General features: G+C 46.1%; 1 protein-coding gene across 1 annotated transcript; it reads right to left on the bottom strand.

Annotated features, from left to right (window-relative positions):
• Positions 1 to 397: 397 nt before the first annotated feature.
• On the bottom strand, positions 398 to 12339 carry sowahca (sosondowah ankyrin repeat domain family Ca; the record flags this gene model as incomplete). Its single annotated transcript, XM_080019509.1, has 3 exons — positions 398 to 862; positions 2144 to 2536; positions 11701 to 12339. 3 exons carry the CDS (start codon positions 12337 to 12339, stop codon positions 398 to 400), a joined length of 1497 nt encoding a protein of 498 aa, XP_079875635.1.
• Between the last annotated feature and the right edge of the window lie 561 nt (positions 12340 to 12900).

The following is a 12900-nucleotide window of genomic DNA, read 5'->3' on the forward strand; positions in this document are numbered from 1 at the left end:
TACTTCTCTAAAGAGGAACTGCTCGAGTCTAAACACCGATCACTAGAAAAAGTGAGGGAGTGCATAAATATTCTTATTACACTGCAAACAGGAACATGGTTTACAGAAAGTGTGTGAAGCTAAACCTCCACAAAGTGGTATATCCAGGCCTCCGCACCACCTTACTCCTCTCCTCCCTGCAGGCTGCGTTCGCCTTTGTGTGAATGATCTCGATGGAAAAATGTTGAGACGAGAAGGCAGGTCATATCCTTGTCTTCTACCCTGAGAGTGGTGGTGGGGTGGTGGGGTTCTTCATGGAAGACCTCTTCGATGCTGAGAACAAAACCAAGAACCATAACGACAGCAGATTCCATTTCCAAGTGGTGCTTTCCATTGCCTGAGTTGAGTTGTGTTGGTTTCATCCAAACAGACTGGAGAGTGGTCTGGTCCGGACAGGGCTGCTGGCGGGGTCGTCGCGGCTCACCTCCCCGGTCTCCCTGAAGGAGGGGCTGTGGATGATCTGGGCCCGGCGGCGGCCGCGGTGCAGCCGCGCGTTCAGGCAGCCAAGCGACGACTTCCGCTGCATGCCCGCCTTGCCGCGCCCTCCCCCCTCCGCGCCCTCCGACTGCGGCGGCGGGTTCAGGAGCCGGAGGGGGTTCAGGTTGGACTGGAGGACTCTGGGTAGACGCCATCCCCGGCCCGCCACGCCACCCTCGCCACTTTCCGCGTTCTCTGTGTCCGACTCCGCCCCCGGGGACGTGACCAACCCCTCCTGGTGGAGGTTTGCGGCCAGCGGCCGGGGCAGATAGTGGATGGCTTGGCGTCCGCTGTAGTCCCGAGCCTCAGGTTCAGCCTCCCAGTCAGACAGCAGCACACGCAGCACCTGTCCACGGCATAAAAAGGAAATTCCTTCCCTGGCTCACTTAGTTCCGTTTTATCGACCGCTAAAACTTTTCACAGCTTCATAGTAGTCAACTTCACATCTCACGGTTGGTCAGGTCACCATTAGTGGGTGACCTGCTCTCTAATGGCTACTGGAGGGTAGCACTACACAGAGAAATGTCCCTCAAAACCATTTTTCAACATTGAATTCAACACAAACATTTGATGCAGCTGGTTCTCAAAAAAAAAAAAAAAAAGAACTGTTTACACTGTATGGGAAAAAAGCCAAGGTAAATTACATCTACTGAGCTTATGTAATACTATCCTGTGTTCTGAACACAGTATCACCATTCAGTTTTATCATATCACGATAAAATTGAGACAACGTTATACAACGTAATACATTTGTATAGTCCAATCTCATGGTGATGAGAACACATGACCTAACTTTTTCCAGCCAGAAGAATTATTTGAGGGAAATGTATCTTAAAACTAGGGCTTGGCTGGTCATGACATTTTTGCCGCCGATTGATTGTCACCCAAAAATCAAATCGATTAAACATAATGCTATTTGCAATGCACGGTAAACTTAAAACACAGAACAATTCAGAGAGAGTGTGATCGTTGCAGGGAGGATTGTCAACTTTGTTTTGGAGAGATCTTGTGGTGTTTAAGCATAGATTAAATTATTTATGTATTATGTACCCCCAACTCAGTATTAACTTTTTTGAGTCATTTTATTTTCTTATTTATTTTATACAGTTCTATTTACTAACTCCATAATGTTTTAGGAATCAGTTAGTTCAGTTACTTAGTAAGGTAGTAATTAGCTTCGCTATTGAGTTTCAGTTTCAAACTTATTATGCATAATCTCCGGGTGCGTTGCAATGACATTTCACTGCATATATGTATAATCGTGTGTATATATTTGTGACAAATAAACCTCTTGAACCTTGGAAAGATGGATTATTTTATACATTTTAGAATAACAACTTGCAATTATGATTTTTTTTTTTGCGTGTGTTGATGACCGTCGATAACCGTCAATTGCCCGATAATGAAATAACCGGCAAAGCCCTACTGAAAACTAGGTTGAATATCACCGTAAAATCCATCAATGTGACTAATATTATTTGGAAACGTAATATTTAAGCACATACTTAAGAATATCAAAGCAGATATTGCGATATATACTGTATATACTGTGTAAAATGTCCAATGATTAACATGACAATAAACCATAACAGCCCTCAAGCTCCGCAATCCGTCCCATCCAACCAACCTGTATGTGACCATGCATGGCTGCCAGGTGAAGGGGTGTATAGCCAGCGCTGGACCTGGTGTTGACATCTACAGACACGCTGCTCTCCCTGGCGAAGCCCAGAAGCTGGCCCAGAAGGTCGGCTTTGCCCTGCTTGGCAGCCCAGTGGAGGCACGTGAAGCCGGTCACAAAGTCCCTCTTGGACACCAGGCTGGGCTCCACGGCCAGCAGGCACTGCAGGCTCTCCCATTGGCCCTCCGAGGCGCATAGCATCCACTCGTGCTCCAGGGGGTCCAATGTGACGGAGGCGCAGTCCTCGTCTGTGGCCGAGGAGCTGAGGAGCGAGGCCGAGTCTCCATCGCTCCTCACCGAGTCCCGGAGGCGGGAGCTGCGGTGGATCATCGACCTCCGTACCTGGTGGGGTGGGGGTGTTGGGAGTTATAAAGGTTGTCGGCTTCAAACCGAATCCGACAAGAACAAACCGGAATTCCATTCAATCATATGAAGAGTCGGGTCGAGAGTGCGCTGTGGTGTGGGATTACTGCATCCAATCGAGGCTCCGGGATGCGTTAGAAATGTTAAACGCATGCAACAAATTTCGGTCCGACACTACTACTTGGACGATATGTTAGTCAAGTGTTTTGTTAAAAATTGGGCAGAACAACTAAGTAAATAAGTCAAAATAATCACGTTATTAATGTTTATTATTATTAACATTGGATGTCACCATATTCACTATCAATAGATCTCTTATATAAGTAAATTGCGTGCATTTTTAATTATTTTTCGCTCTTTGCAAACACTATATGAAGGAAGTTTTAAACTTTCATTCATGGAAAAATGGTAAATGTCCAGCAGACAAAAGTACTTGCTGTTGTACTGGAAAAAACAAGCTCTCCCAGTTTCCCTGACATATTTTGGATGCAAAACTTGGCCATTCACCTCACGGCCACTAGGGGGAGAATCCGACTGTCGGGTGAGATTACGGATTATGTGTGAATCAGGCTTTAGCACAGGGGTGGGCAAACTACGGCCTGCCGGCCATATCCGGCCCGCGGCGTTATTTAATCCGGCCCGTGAGGCATTTAAATTAATAGCAATCCTATAATATATTATGACATGGATTCAAATGTGAAAGCCTTCAAGGTAAAATTGACTTTTGTTCTCTAAACAAATGACAAACAAATCATTTGCGCTTTTCCCCGCACTAGCACCGCTGAAAGAAGCCCCCCAACATGCGAGCAAATACAGTAAATCGCTGGACGACCTGCACGGAGAATCCTGCCGTCGATTCTCTGATTTTGAAAAGTTTGAGAAGTCTCTTCAGCTGATGTCATGTCCCCTGCCATTCGATTATGAGGCAGCACCACAGGAATTACAGTTGTAGCCCGGAACTGGATACGTTTCATGCTTCAACTGAATGAGAAAGTTTTTAAACATCCGACAGTTGGCACAGAAGATGCTGGTGTTATTTGGCTCTACCTACGTGTGTAAACAGACGTTCAGTGTGATGAACATAAACAAAACACACCACAGAGCCCAGCTTACTGATGAACACCTGAGCGCTGTCCTACCAAAATGGCACCAGATTTTGATGCGCTGGCAAAAAAAGGGTGACCAGCAACACTGTTCTCATTAAATCCATCAATGGTGAGTTGTTGTATTTTTTCATTTAAAAATGAATTTATTCATTAAAAAATGGGATGAGAGGAAATAGATTTCGCGTATATTTTACACTTTATTCTTGCTCATTTTTCACGTTATGTACTAATGGTCTGGCCCGCCGGTCAGTTTTAAAAATTAAATGTGGCCCTCGAGCCAAAAAGTTTGGCCACCCCTGCTTTAGCATAAAGCTCTTTTTTTAACCTGTGCTGTCAGCATTCTTGGGATACAACACAGGGTATTTGGATGCCATTCCATCAAGGACAGAGTTAGTTTGCAAGTGGAGTTCAAGTTGTCAACCTGTAATCCCACTCTTTATTCATTCTTTCATCATCAAGAACTGCTGCAATAACTCTGTCCTGTAGGCGACCTGTGGGATGACAAGAGCACAGATTTTTGTTACACAGAACTGCCACCAAACCCCTCTTTGGAGAACTCAAAGAAGGGGAGAATCACCACGGGTGAGACAAATAAACATAGAAACATCAGACGAGAACATGTATCGACAAAACATAATTAATTAAGTCCAAGAAACTTGGAGCAGCATTTTGGCACGTGGCCTCTTCCTGTGATAGCTATGGCAGGAGGGAGAAAGGAGAAGGATGTAATCAGGAGGGTGTTTGGGGGTGTGTTTCTAAGCAGGTGCTGGTGGTGTGTGTGTGCCTGTGATGAGTGTGTGTGTGTGTGTGTGTGTGTGTGTGTGTGTGTCTGTGATGTGTTATGTGCCCACCAGTGAGTGCACAGGACTTGTCCCAATTAGTTATTGTATATGAGGTCGGAATAATGTAGTAGCTCCTCCAAGCAGCGGAAAAAGCCCCGCAGCCACCTGAGTACCACAGCCAAATAGACACTCCACGACTGCAGGAAAGCTCCAAGCATCATGCCCTGCAGCCACCGAAATCCCCCGATCCCCCAGAGAAGCCGGGAGCCCGTGGAGCAACACCCACACACGGCCCGGGGCGCATAAACCAGTCCAAGAGAGCGTGAGGGGACCCTTCAGCCCTGAAATGCACTCATACAACCCACCCCCACATGCAATGCAAGCATAAGACGCACCTGCAAGCGCAGAACCCATATCGCGGGCGCCAGGAAAGGTCCCATGCTGACAGACCGACATCCTGCCAGAACCGCCCGCCATACCGCAACCGGCCAGATGTCCTACCCGGCCACAAGCCCGGAGCGCTCTCCACAGCCCCGCCAGGTCACAGCGGGCCAGAAACCACCCGGCACCAGGTGCAAGCCGCCAGGACCCGAACCCAGTCGGCAGGGGTCCCCCCCCGGCCAACCACACCCCCACACCAACCCACCAGCGGCTCGCCACCCAGGAGACCCAAGTGCTCAATGTGTGCTGTTTAGGGGTGCAACAGATCACAAAGCCACGGTTCTGATCGTATCACGATTTTGAGGGACGGATCGGATCATTTCTTGGATTAGAGAAAAAAAGAAAAAAAAAAGAAAAAGAAAAAAAAAGGGGGGGGGACGGACAAATATAACTTTGCTTTCCATTTATTCTGTAAAACACTTAAAGCAAGGGACTTTTACCCATGGCCTTAAATGAAAGCAACATTCAAGATGTCCCATGTTTACATAGAATCTTAAAATATATAAAATATTCAATACTCAATTGTTAAATTAAACTGCAATATGACGCACGCATAATAGCTTCTTCCTTTAAAACAAGGTAGTGAATGAAAAAATTATAGGTTCCACCCCCAGTACCTGAATTTAATTCCAGTAACAGTAACCAGTATCATGTTCAATTTCTCACGTTTATAACAAACGTAATTTCATGAAAATCGGTCCAGAATTAAGCAAGGTACAGTCGTTGTTGCAGAGAAGTCTGCGTCTCTCAACACACGATTCGATTTGATTTAAACATATGTATTTTTTTCAGCATTAACCCAACTGAGTCTGGATTTGAAAACACTTGTTTTTCAATAAGTCACATTAAATCCTTTTAAAGAATGTTTTTTTTTTCTGGTGGAATAAATAAAAACAAAATATTTCATAAATAAAATAAATGCTTGGAATGCTTGAAAGGTTTGTCTCTTACGGTAAGAGACAAAACTTTCAACAACACAATGAGTGTCTCTTCTCCGCCCGCCACGTCTGTGTCCGCTCTTCTCTAATCTGACTTTTTCCCTAATTCTACTCATCATATCACAGCATCATGCTCCGCTAAACATTATTATCTTATCTTGGATATCACAATCCAAATCATATCCATAACGTTAACTACTCTTATGGAGTGTGTACCAGCACTTCTCACAACCTGCTGGTCTCTGTTCTGCCCGCTCAAGTGGACATATTGTAAAAGATTGTAATTTATTGAATAGGAGTGCACTTTTTCTTCAAATTATTAGAAGGCACAAGCTGTGCTCCAGCTGAGCTCCGGCGCCTGTAGCTCGGGCTTCGGTTCGACCCCCCTCCCTTCAGTGATTCAGAGATCACATTCATGTCAGACAATACTACCCACAAAATAAGGGAGAATAGCGAACCTGATTGTGATTTCGAGATTCGACATCGAAGGCTCATTTTGATCGATTCACGGAATCGTGACACTCCTATGAACTGATCATTGCGCTTCAGAGTAAAACAGAGCACATACCTGCCTTGTCTCTTCTTTTCACTGAAACTCTGTGTTGAGATTTATGGAATTATTTCTTTAAAAAGTAACAGCAGCAGTAAAACTGTACTTCACTATGAACCGCGGTTCACATGGGAGCTGAACCGGGGGCGGCGATCTGTATGGATCACGGATCAACTACGATCCGTTACACCGCTAGTGCTGTTGGTAAATGTAGCTAAAATTGCAGGGTGTAGGGGTTTGACTCCTCTAAGCATCTCAAACAGGAATCACTCGCATCCCTTTTACCATGCAGACCCTGGTCTGCTGGTGTGTTGTTTGGAGTGAGATTTGTGTGGGTGTACGTACTGAGGTTTAGTTCTGGCACTGGGAGCGATAGGCAAAGCACAACCAAATCAACGCAGGGGTGCAGTTCGCCAGGCAGCAGTCTCGTGGCGGAAGTCCCTCTTCCCTCCGAAAGAGACCCCAAAGGGGGCCCGCACCAAGCACACCAGGCCAGGCTCATGTCCCTACCCAGGTCCCAGGACCAGACGGTACATCCAACCACATGGGACGCAGAAGAACATGCAAGCCCCACCACCCCAGCGGTGCGCTGACCAGGGGACCAAAACACAACCCCACAATCCACACCCCTCACCCCTTACCCGAGCCCCAAACCCGCAACTACGCCCCAAACCAACACACGGAAGCCAGCCGCAGGCACCCCCCAAGAGCACAGCACAGAATGTTTGGATAGGTGGGCAGAGCCAGATGGCATGAAAGTACTCATCTCTGGTATTGAGGGAACAATGAGAGCAAGCATTTTTATCCAAGAATCCCATTTTGAACATTTTGCGTTGGGTTAAACTGTATTTGCTCTGTGCAAAATTTTAGACTGGATGAGTTGCATTTTGGAATTGCGGGCCATAGAAAATGTGTTGTTGCAAATAAGCTTGCAGAAGTTGATAACGGTGAAAACAGCAGGTTTAAGTGTAATCTGTTTTTTTTTTAATAGTTTGTATATTCTAGAAAAGAGAATTTTTAAATTCCCTATATGAGTAAAATGTTCAATCATTTGAGGTGGTTGTAGGATGTTGTTTGTTTATTAGAATTTTACTTTTAGAGACTGTTGTAGTTAAAGGAATCGCAGGAAACTGTGACCGTCAATATTATACCATTGGGTTCGATTGGGAAAGATATTAGTGAATTGTCTTCAAAAATGTGTTCCAGATGAGTGATTCCTTGTCTTTGCCAAGACCTGAAGATTAGTGGTTTGTTTTTTCACTGCTGCTATCCTGCCAATTAGTGAGACTAGTAGGTTGTTCCATCGAGTGAGGTCTTTTTCGATGGATTTGAGCAATGGAGTAAAGTTAAGGGTAAACAAATCTGACAGATTGGTGGAGATGTCAATGCCAAGGTATCTAATGTTGGCCGTTGTAATGGTTAAGGAAAGTTTCTGGGTTACAGCATCCAGTCTTCCCTACTGAATGGTAGGACTGTAGTTTTAGTCCAGTTTAATGAATAGTCTGAGGTAGTGGAAAATGTAGTTATAAGATTCTGGTATGGATGATATTGGTTCTGTAAATACAGGTACTCCTAACTTAATGACCTACCTGTTTAACGACCGTTCGGACTTACGACCAGCTCTCTGACCTGTCTATTGTACGCAGCACTGCATCTCAGCATCAAGCATCTCATCTCGCATCACCCTTTCTCAGTCTCAGTCTGGGTCTCGTTCCTGCAGTCAGTCAGTATTCACTACACCAGCGTTCGCAATCTCCAAGACTGAAATAACGGTAAGGGGCGGGTCCTCGCTTATCGACCAATTCGCTTAACGACCTAGTCATAGGAACGGAACTCGGTCGTTAAGTAAGGACTTCCTGTATAACAATATGTTGTTGTAGTGCTGGGGCTAGTTAGGCGTTCCGTCTTGTCCTGTCAACAGGGGTCCTGAACCTGGCTGGCTGTGCTCGGCGCGGGGCTCACCATGTGGCCGTCACCGCTGCCGGGGTACCTGTCCTCTGGTGCTCTCAGTGCGTGGGGCGCTCGTCACTGCGGGGTCAGGCTGTGGGTGGGGGTGCCGTCTGCCGGCCTCTGTTCTGTGGTCTGCATGATCGGTGGGTGGGGGTTCATCCAGCCTGCTGCGCCCCTGGATCGATCCGGTCGCGATTCACCCATCTCTCCCAGTGCCAAAACTCATTCTCAGCACATACACCACACAATAGGCCTAGGGCTTCCGGGATGGGTGGGGTGCAAGCTATGTGGGTGGGGATGCCTGTCACGCTCCTGCCCCAGCGTGCTTCTCGTCCGTCCCAAAATTTTAATCCCACTCATATTATCTTAGAACACATACACTCGTACACGTGTATGGGCACTCAGTGCTCATGCCGGGTGGGGTGTCTGGTAGTCTACGATTGGGTGGACCTCGCCCTTAAGCGGGGCATGGGTGGCCATGGGAGTCCCGCTGGCTCGCCGGGGCGGGCGGTTCGGGCAGGGTTTCGGTCTGTCGCCGTGGGGCCGGGATCCGGGCCTGCGGTCTATGCCTGTGGCCCGCGGCCCGGGTTCTGTGCCTGCGGCTGTGTCTTGTGCCTGCACTTGGGGGTTGGTTGTATGTGTGCGCCCCTGGGGTGCGGGGTCTCCTCCTGCTCCCTGGAACTGGGTAATGCTCCTTGGGGCTGGGTGTGGGGGTTGCTCCAGCCTGCAGCTGTAGGGTGTCTACAAGGCTGCGGAGTTTGTGGGGCTTCAGGGCCCTTTCTGCTGCTTGGAGGCGCCATGACATAATACCGACCTTCTACACTAAAACCAATGGGGGATAAGTCATGTACACTAACAACTTACACACACACACACACACACACACACACACACACTTGCCTGGAGTGCACCCCAGCACCCTCCTGGTTGCATTCCTCTCCTTTCCTCCCTCATTTACTGCTATAACTATGACAGGAAGAGGCCATATGACCAGTTGTAGTTCCAGTTTCCCTGGACCTCATTAACTGTTTTTCAATACATGCTGTCATCCAATAATAATGATTTTTGTAAATTTTGTTTGGTTCTATATTTATTTGTCTCACCGGTGGTGAATCTCCCCCTCTTAGAGTAGTGATCAGTTGTTTATAGACCCAAACATGATAAATAGTTCTCCAAAGAGGGGGGTTGGTGGTGGTTCTCTATAACCAAAAACTGTGCTCTTGTCATCCTACAGGTCGTCCACAGGACAGAGTTATTGCAGCAGTTCTTGATGATTTAAGAATTAATAAAGAGTTGCATTGCAGGTTGAGAACTTGAACTCCACTTGCAGACTAACTCTGTCCTCGATGCAATGGCATACAAATACTCTGTGTTGTATGGCCAGCATGCTGACAGAACAGGTTAAAAAAACAAACAAAAAACAATATGTTGTGTCAATATAAAATGATTTTGTGAAAAGAGTTTCCTGTTTGTATGCCAATGATATTACTGTTTTGACGGATGGCCGCCGCGAGGGGTTCAATTAAGATGGTGAATAGTAAAGGGGAGACTGGACATCCTTGTCTTGTGCCACGTTGTAAAGTGAAACGCTGTGAAGTATAACTATTAGTGATGAGAGAAGCAGATGGTGAGTTATACAGAACTTAGATCCATTGAACAAGTGACTCTCCAAAGCCAAATTTCTTGAGAGTTGAAAACAGATATTTCCAATATATGTGACCTCTGTCACATGCTTTTTCAGCATCTTAAGATAACAGTATTTAAATTGTTCCTTTGAGATATGCTGATTAGACTAAATAAACTGCACATATTGCTGGATGAGTGTCTGGCCTTGATTAGTTGCCTGTTTGGTTTGGGTGAATTACACTGTAAATGAAATTACTTTTTCAATGGGTCTATAACTGGAAGTGAGGGTTGGGTCCTTATTGGGTTTGAGCAAACCAAAATGAGAGCAGTATTCATGTGTGGAGGGGGGTAGCTGATCCAGGTGATTTATTGTTGGGCATAGAAAAGAGAGCTTTCCAGAATTCTTATACAGTTAGGGGTTGTTCTAATGTGGTAGCCTGCTCTGTGGATAGTTTTGGGAGGTTGATTTCATTGAGGAGAGTTCATGCTTTAGCATTCTCTGAACCAGTCCAAGTCGAGTTTGTCTCAAGCCCCCATGGAGCAACTGTGTTTGAGCCACATTCAGACAAAATGATAAATATTAAAGACAATAACTTTTAATAGCAAAGCAAAACCTTTATATACATGTATATTGAGTTTTGATTGGCTAACTAATAATGCAGTATGTTTTTCTCTCATATCTTCTCATATCATTCTCAGATTGCTCTCTGGACTCCTTGACATTTCACTGCATATATGTATGAAAGCATGTATATGTATGTGACGAATAAACCTCTTGAATCTTGAATCTTGACAAGATATAATTAAATGTGCTGGCAACACCACACTACTCCTTCCCTCCAATTTTTGACCCAGATACACGCAAAATACATCAAAACAACCAGCTCGATCCCAACGGATGTGCTAAAATGCTGTGTAAGGCTTTGGCCAGTGACTTTACAAAACATTCCACTTTTTGTGCCAAGATTTTAGCCAGGATGTTTCCTATGGTAAAATGGAGTACGGCTGAGAAATGTTGCCATTTTAACAGAGATTTCTACATTTCAGCTTCCACATATTATCTAGTCGACGGACATTATATTTTTTGAGCAGTTACAAATTTTGCCCAAGAGGTCTCCTTAAATATAGACTGCTGCAAAGAAATCCAGTATTCCAGATGTCAAACATCTCAAATGGAGTGTGGAAAAGCTCCTCTTAGGTTTATTGTACATGGCAAATGTATCCATTTCCGTTAGTGTTAGATTTATGTACATTGCTTATTTTTACATAATCTTTTATGTAGGTTTTTTGGTGTATTGCCTTTTCTTTTTTCATTATTTTCTATTTTTTTAGTTTATTCACCCCCCCTTAGTATTGCCATTGCCTATATTTTGATGTGAACTGCTTTGAAACTGTAATTTCCCTCCACGGATGAATAAAGTATCTTTTCTTTTTTCCTCTTTCCCACACTATGGCCTATTATAAAACCACCTGTGTTCTGTCACATGCAAGTTGCATATATATATATATATATATTTCACTTTAACTGAATAGTTTAGTTTGTCTTGAACAGTGAACTGTATCCTGGCCCATTTTCCCAGCTTGAATCCATTCATGAACATAATACATTTGTTTATTGTTTGGTGGTGTGCGAGTAGTGTGTTTTAGATGATGATTGCAAACTTAATGCTAGGTAGACAAGTCCATTTCATATCCAACGCTGTATTTTACTTTTTGAACCTTGAACCCTTCTTTGAAACTAAAGCCTAACCTGGGGAGAGCTGCTCATCATCAGCTCGATGAAGTTCCTGCGGCTGCCCTTTGGGGTGCTGAGGTCTCCGGCGGCGTCCAGTCCCTCCCAGGCGCTGTCCTCCGACAGGCCGCCGGCCAGCATGGCCCGCTGGGACGCCCTGGAGACCCGGCGGCCCCCTCTCACCTGAGCGGGGTGATGGGTTGCCTCGAGCTCGGTCCCGATGGCCGGTGCGGACTCCCGCCTCCTCCTCTCTCTCATCTTAACCTTGTTGCCGCTGGATTGCGCGCCATGGCTCCCGGCGACGTGGTCCTCCGACGTCTCCTTGAAATCCACGGCGGGAGAGGGCGTCCCCGACGGGGGGCCGCCATCCGCGCCTACGCCGTCGCCGTCGCGCCCTGCACCGGCATCGTCGACGCGCTTCAGCGACCCCACACGGTCGTCGTCGGTCTCCACGCACACGAATTTCACGCCGTTTCCAATGGTCACCGACGCCACGGCGTCCACGAGACTCCTCAGAGTCTCGCGATCCATCGTTTCCACCGACGGGTCATTTTTCCAAATGGACTCGAAATGATCAATTAACTCCATCTGCTCCACCCTCCCTCCCCTCTCCATCACAAACCGCAGCACGGCTTGCTCGTCGCATTCGGACGCCATCGCGAAAATAAAATGTCTCTCCAAAGCAAAGAAAAGCGTTTCAAGGTGACTCTACCTTCATGCCGGATTTATTTATTGGAGCCCCACTCTGCTGTCCCTCGATGACAGCATCTCCACTATCCTCCACCTCCTCCACCTCCTCCTCCTCCTCCACCTCCTCCTCCTCTCCCTCTCCTTCGAGGGTGACGCGAGTGTTCGGCGCCGGCGACAGGGGGCGCAATAGCAACAAAGCAAGCCTCCACGCCCCGTTCTCGGAAGGTGAAACTGGGTCACGCCGGTGTGTCCATCTTGGCTCTCGCCGTAATGACCCAGTTTTCATAAAGGTAGATAGTGAAACGGGGGCTCCGCAGCAGCCCTTCCCGAGTTCCCGTTGAAATCGTTACGTTAATTAGTTCTCCTTTGTTGATACAATATATATTTATATATAAAGGTAACTTTATTACTTTATTCATTAGTATTTAAAACTTGTATTTTTTTTTTTTTTTTTAATGTATTTTATCATTACTATTTATTAGGAAAACCGCACATGTGCCTTTGTAAAATTGTACGTTTGAAAGTTCA

The sequence above is a fragment of the Zeus faber genome (genome assembly GCF_960531495.2).
Source record: "Zeus faber genome assembly, chromosome: 18".
NCBI classification, from domain to species: Eukaryota; Metazoa; Chordata; class Actinopteri; order Zeiformes; family Zeidae; genus Zeus; species Zeus faber.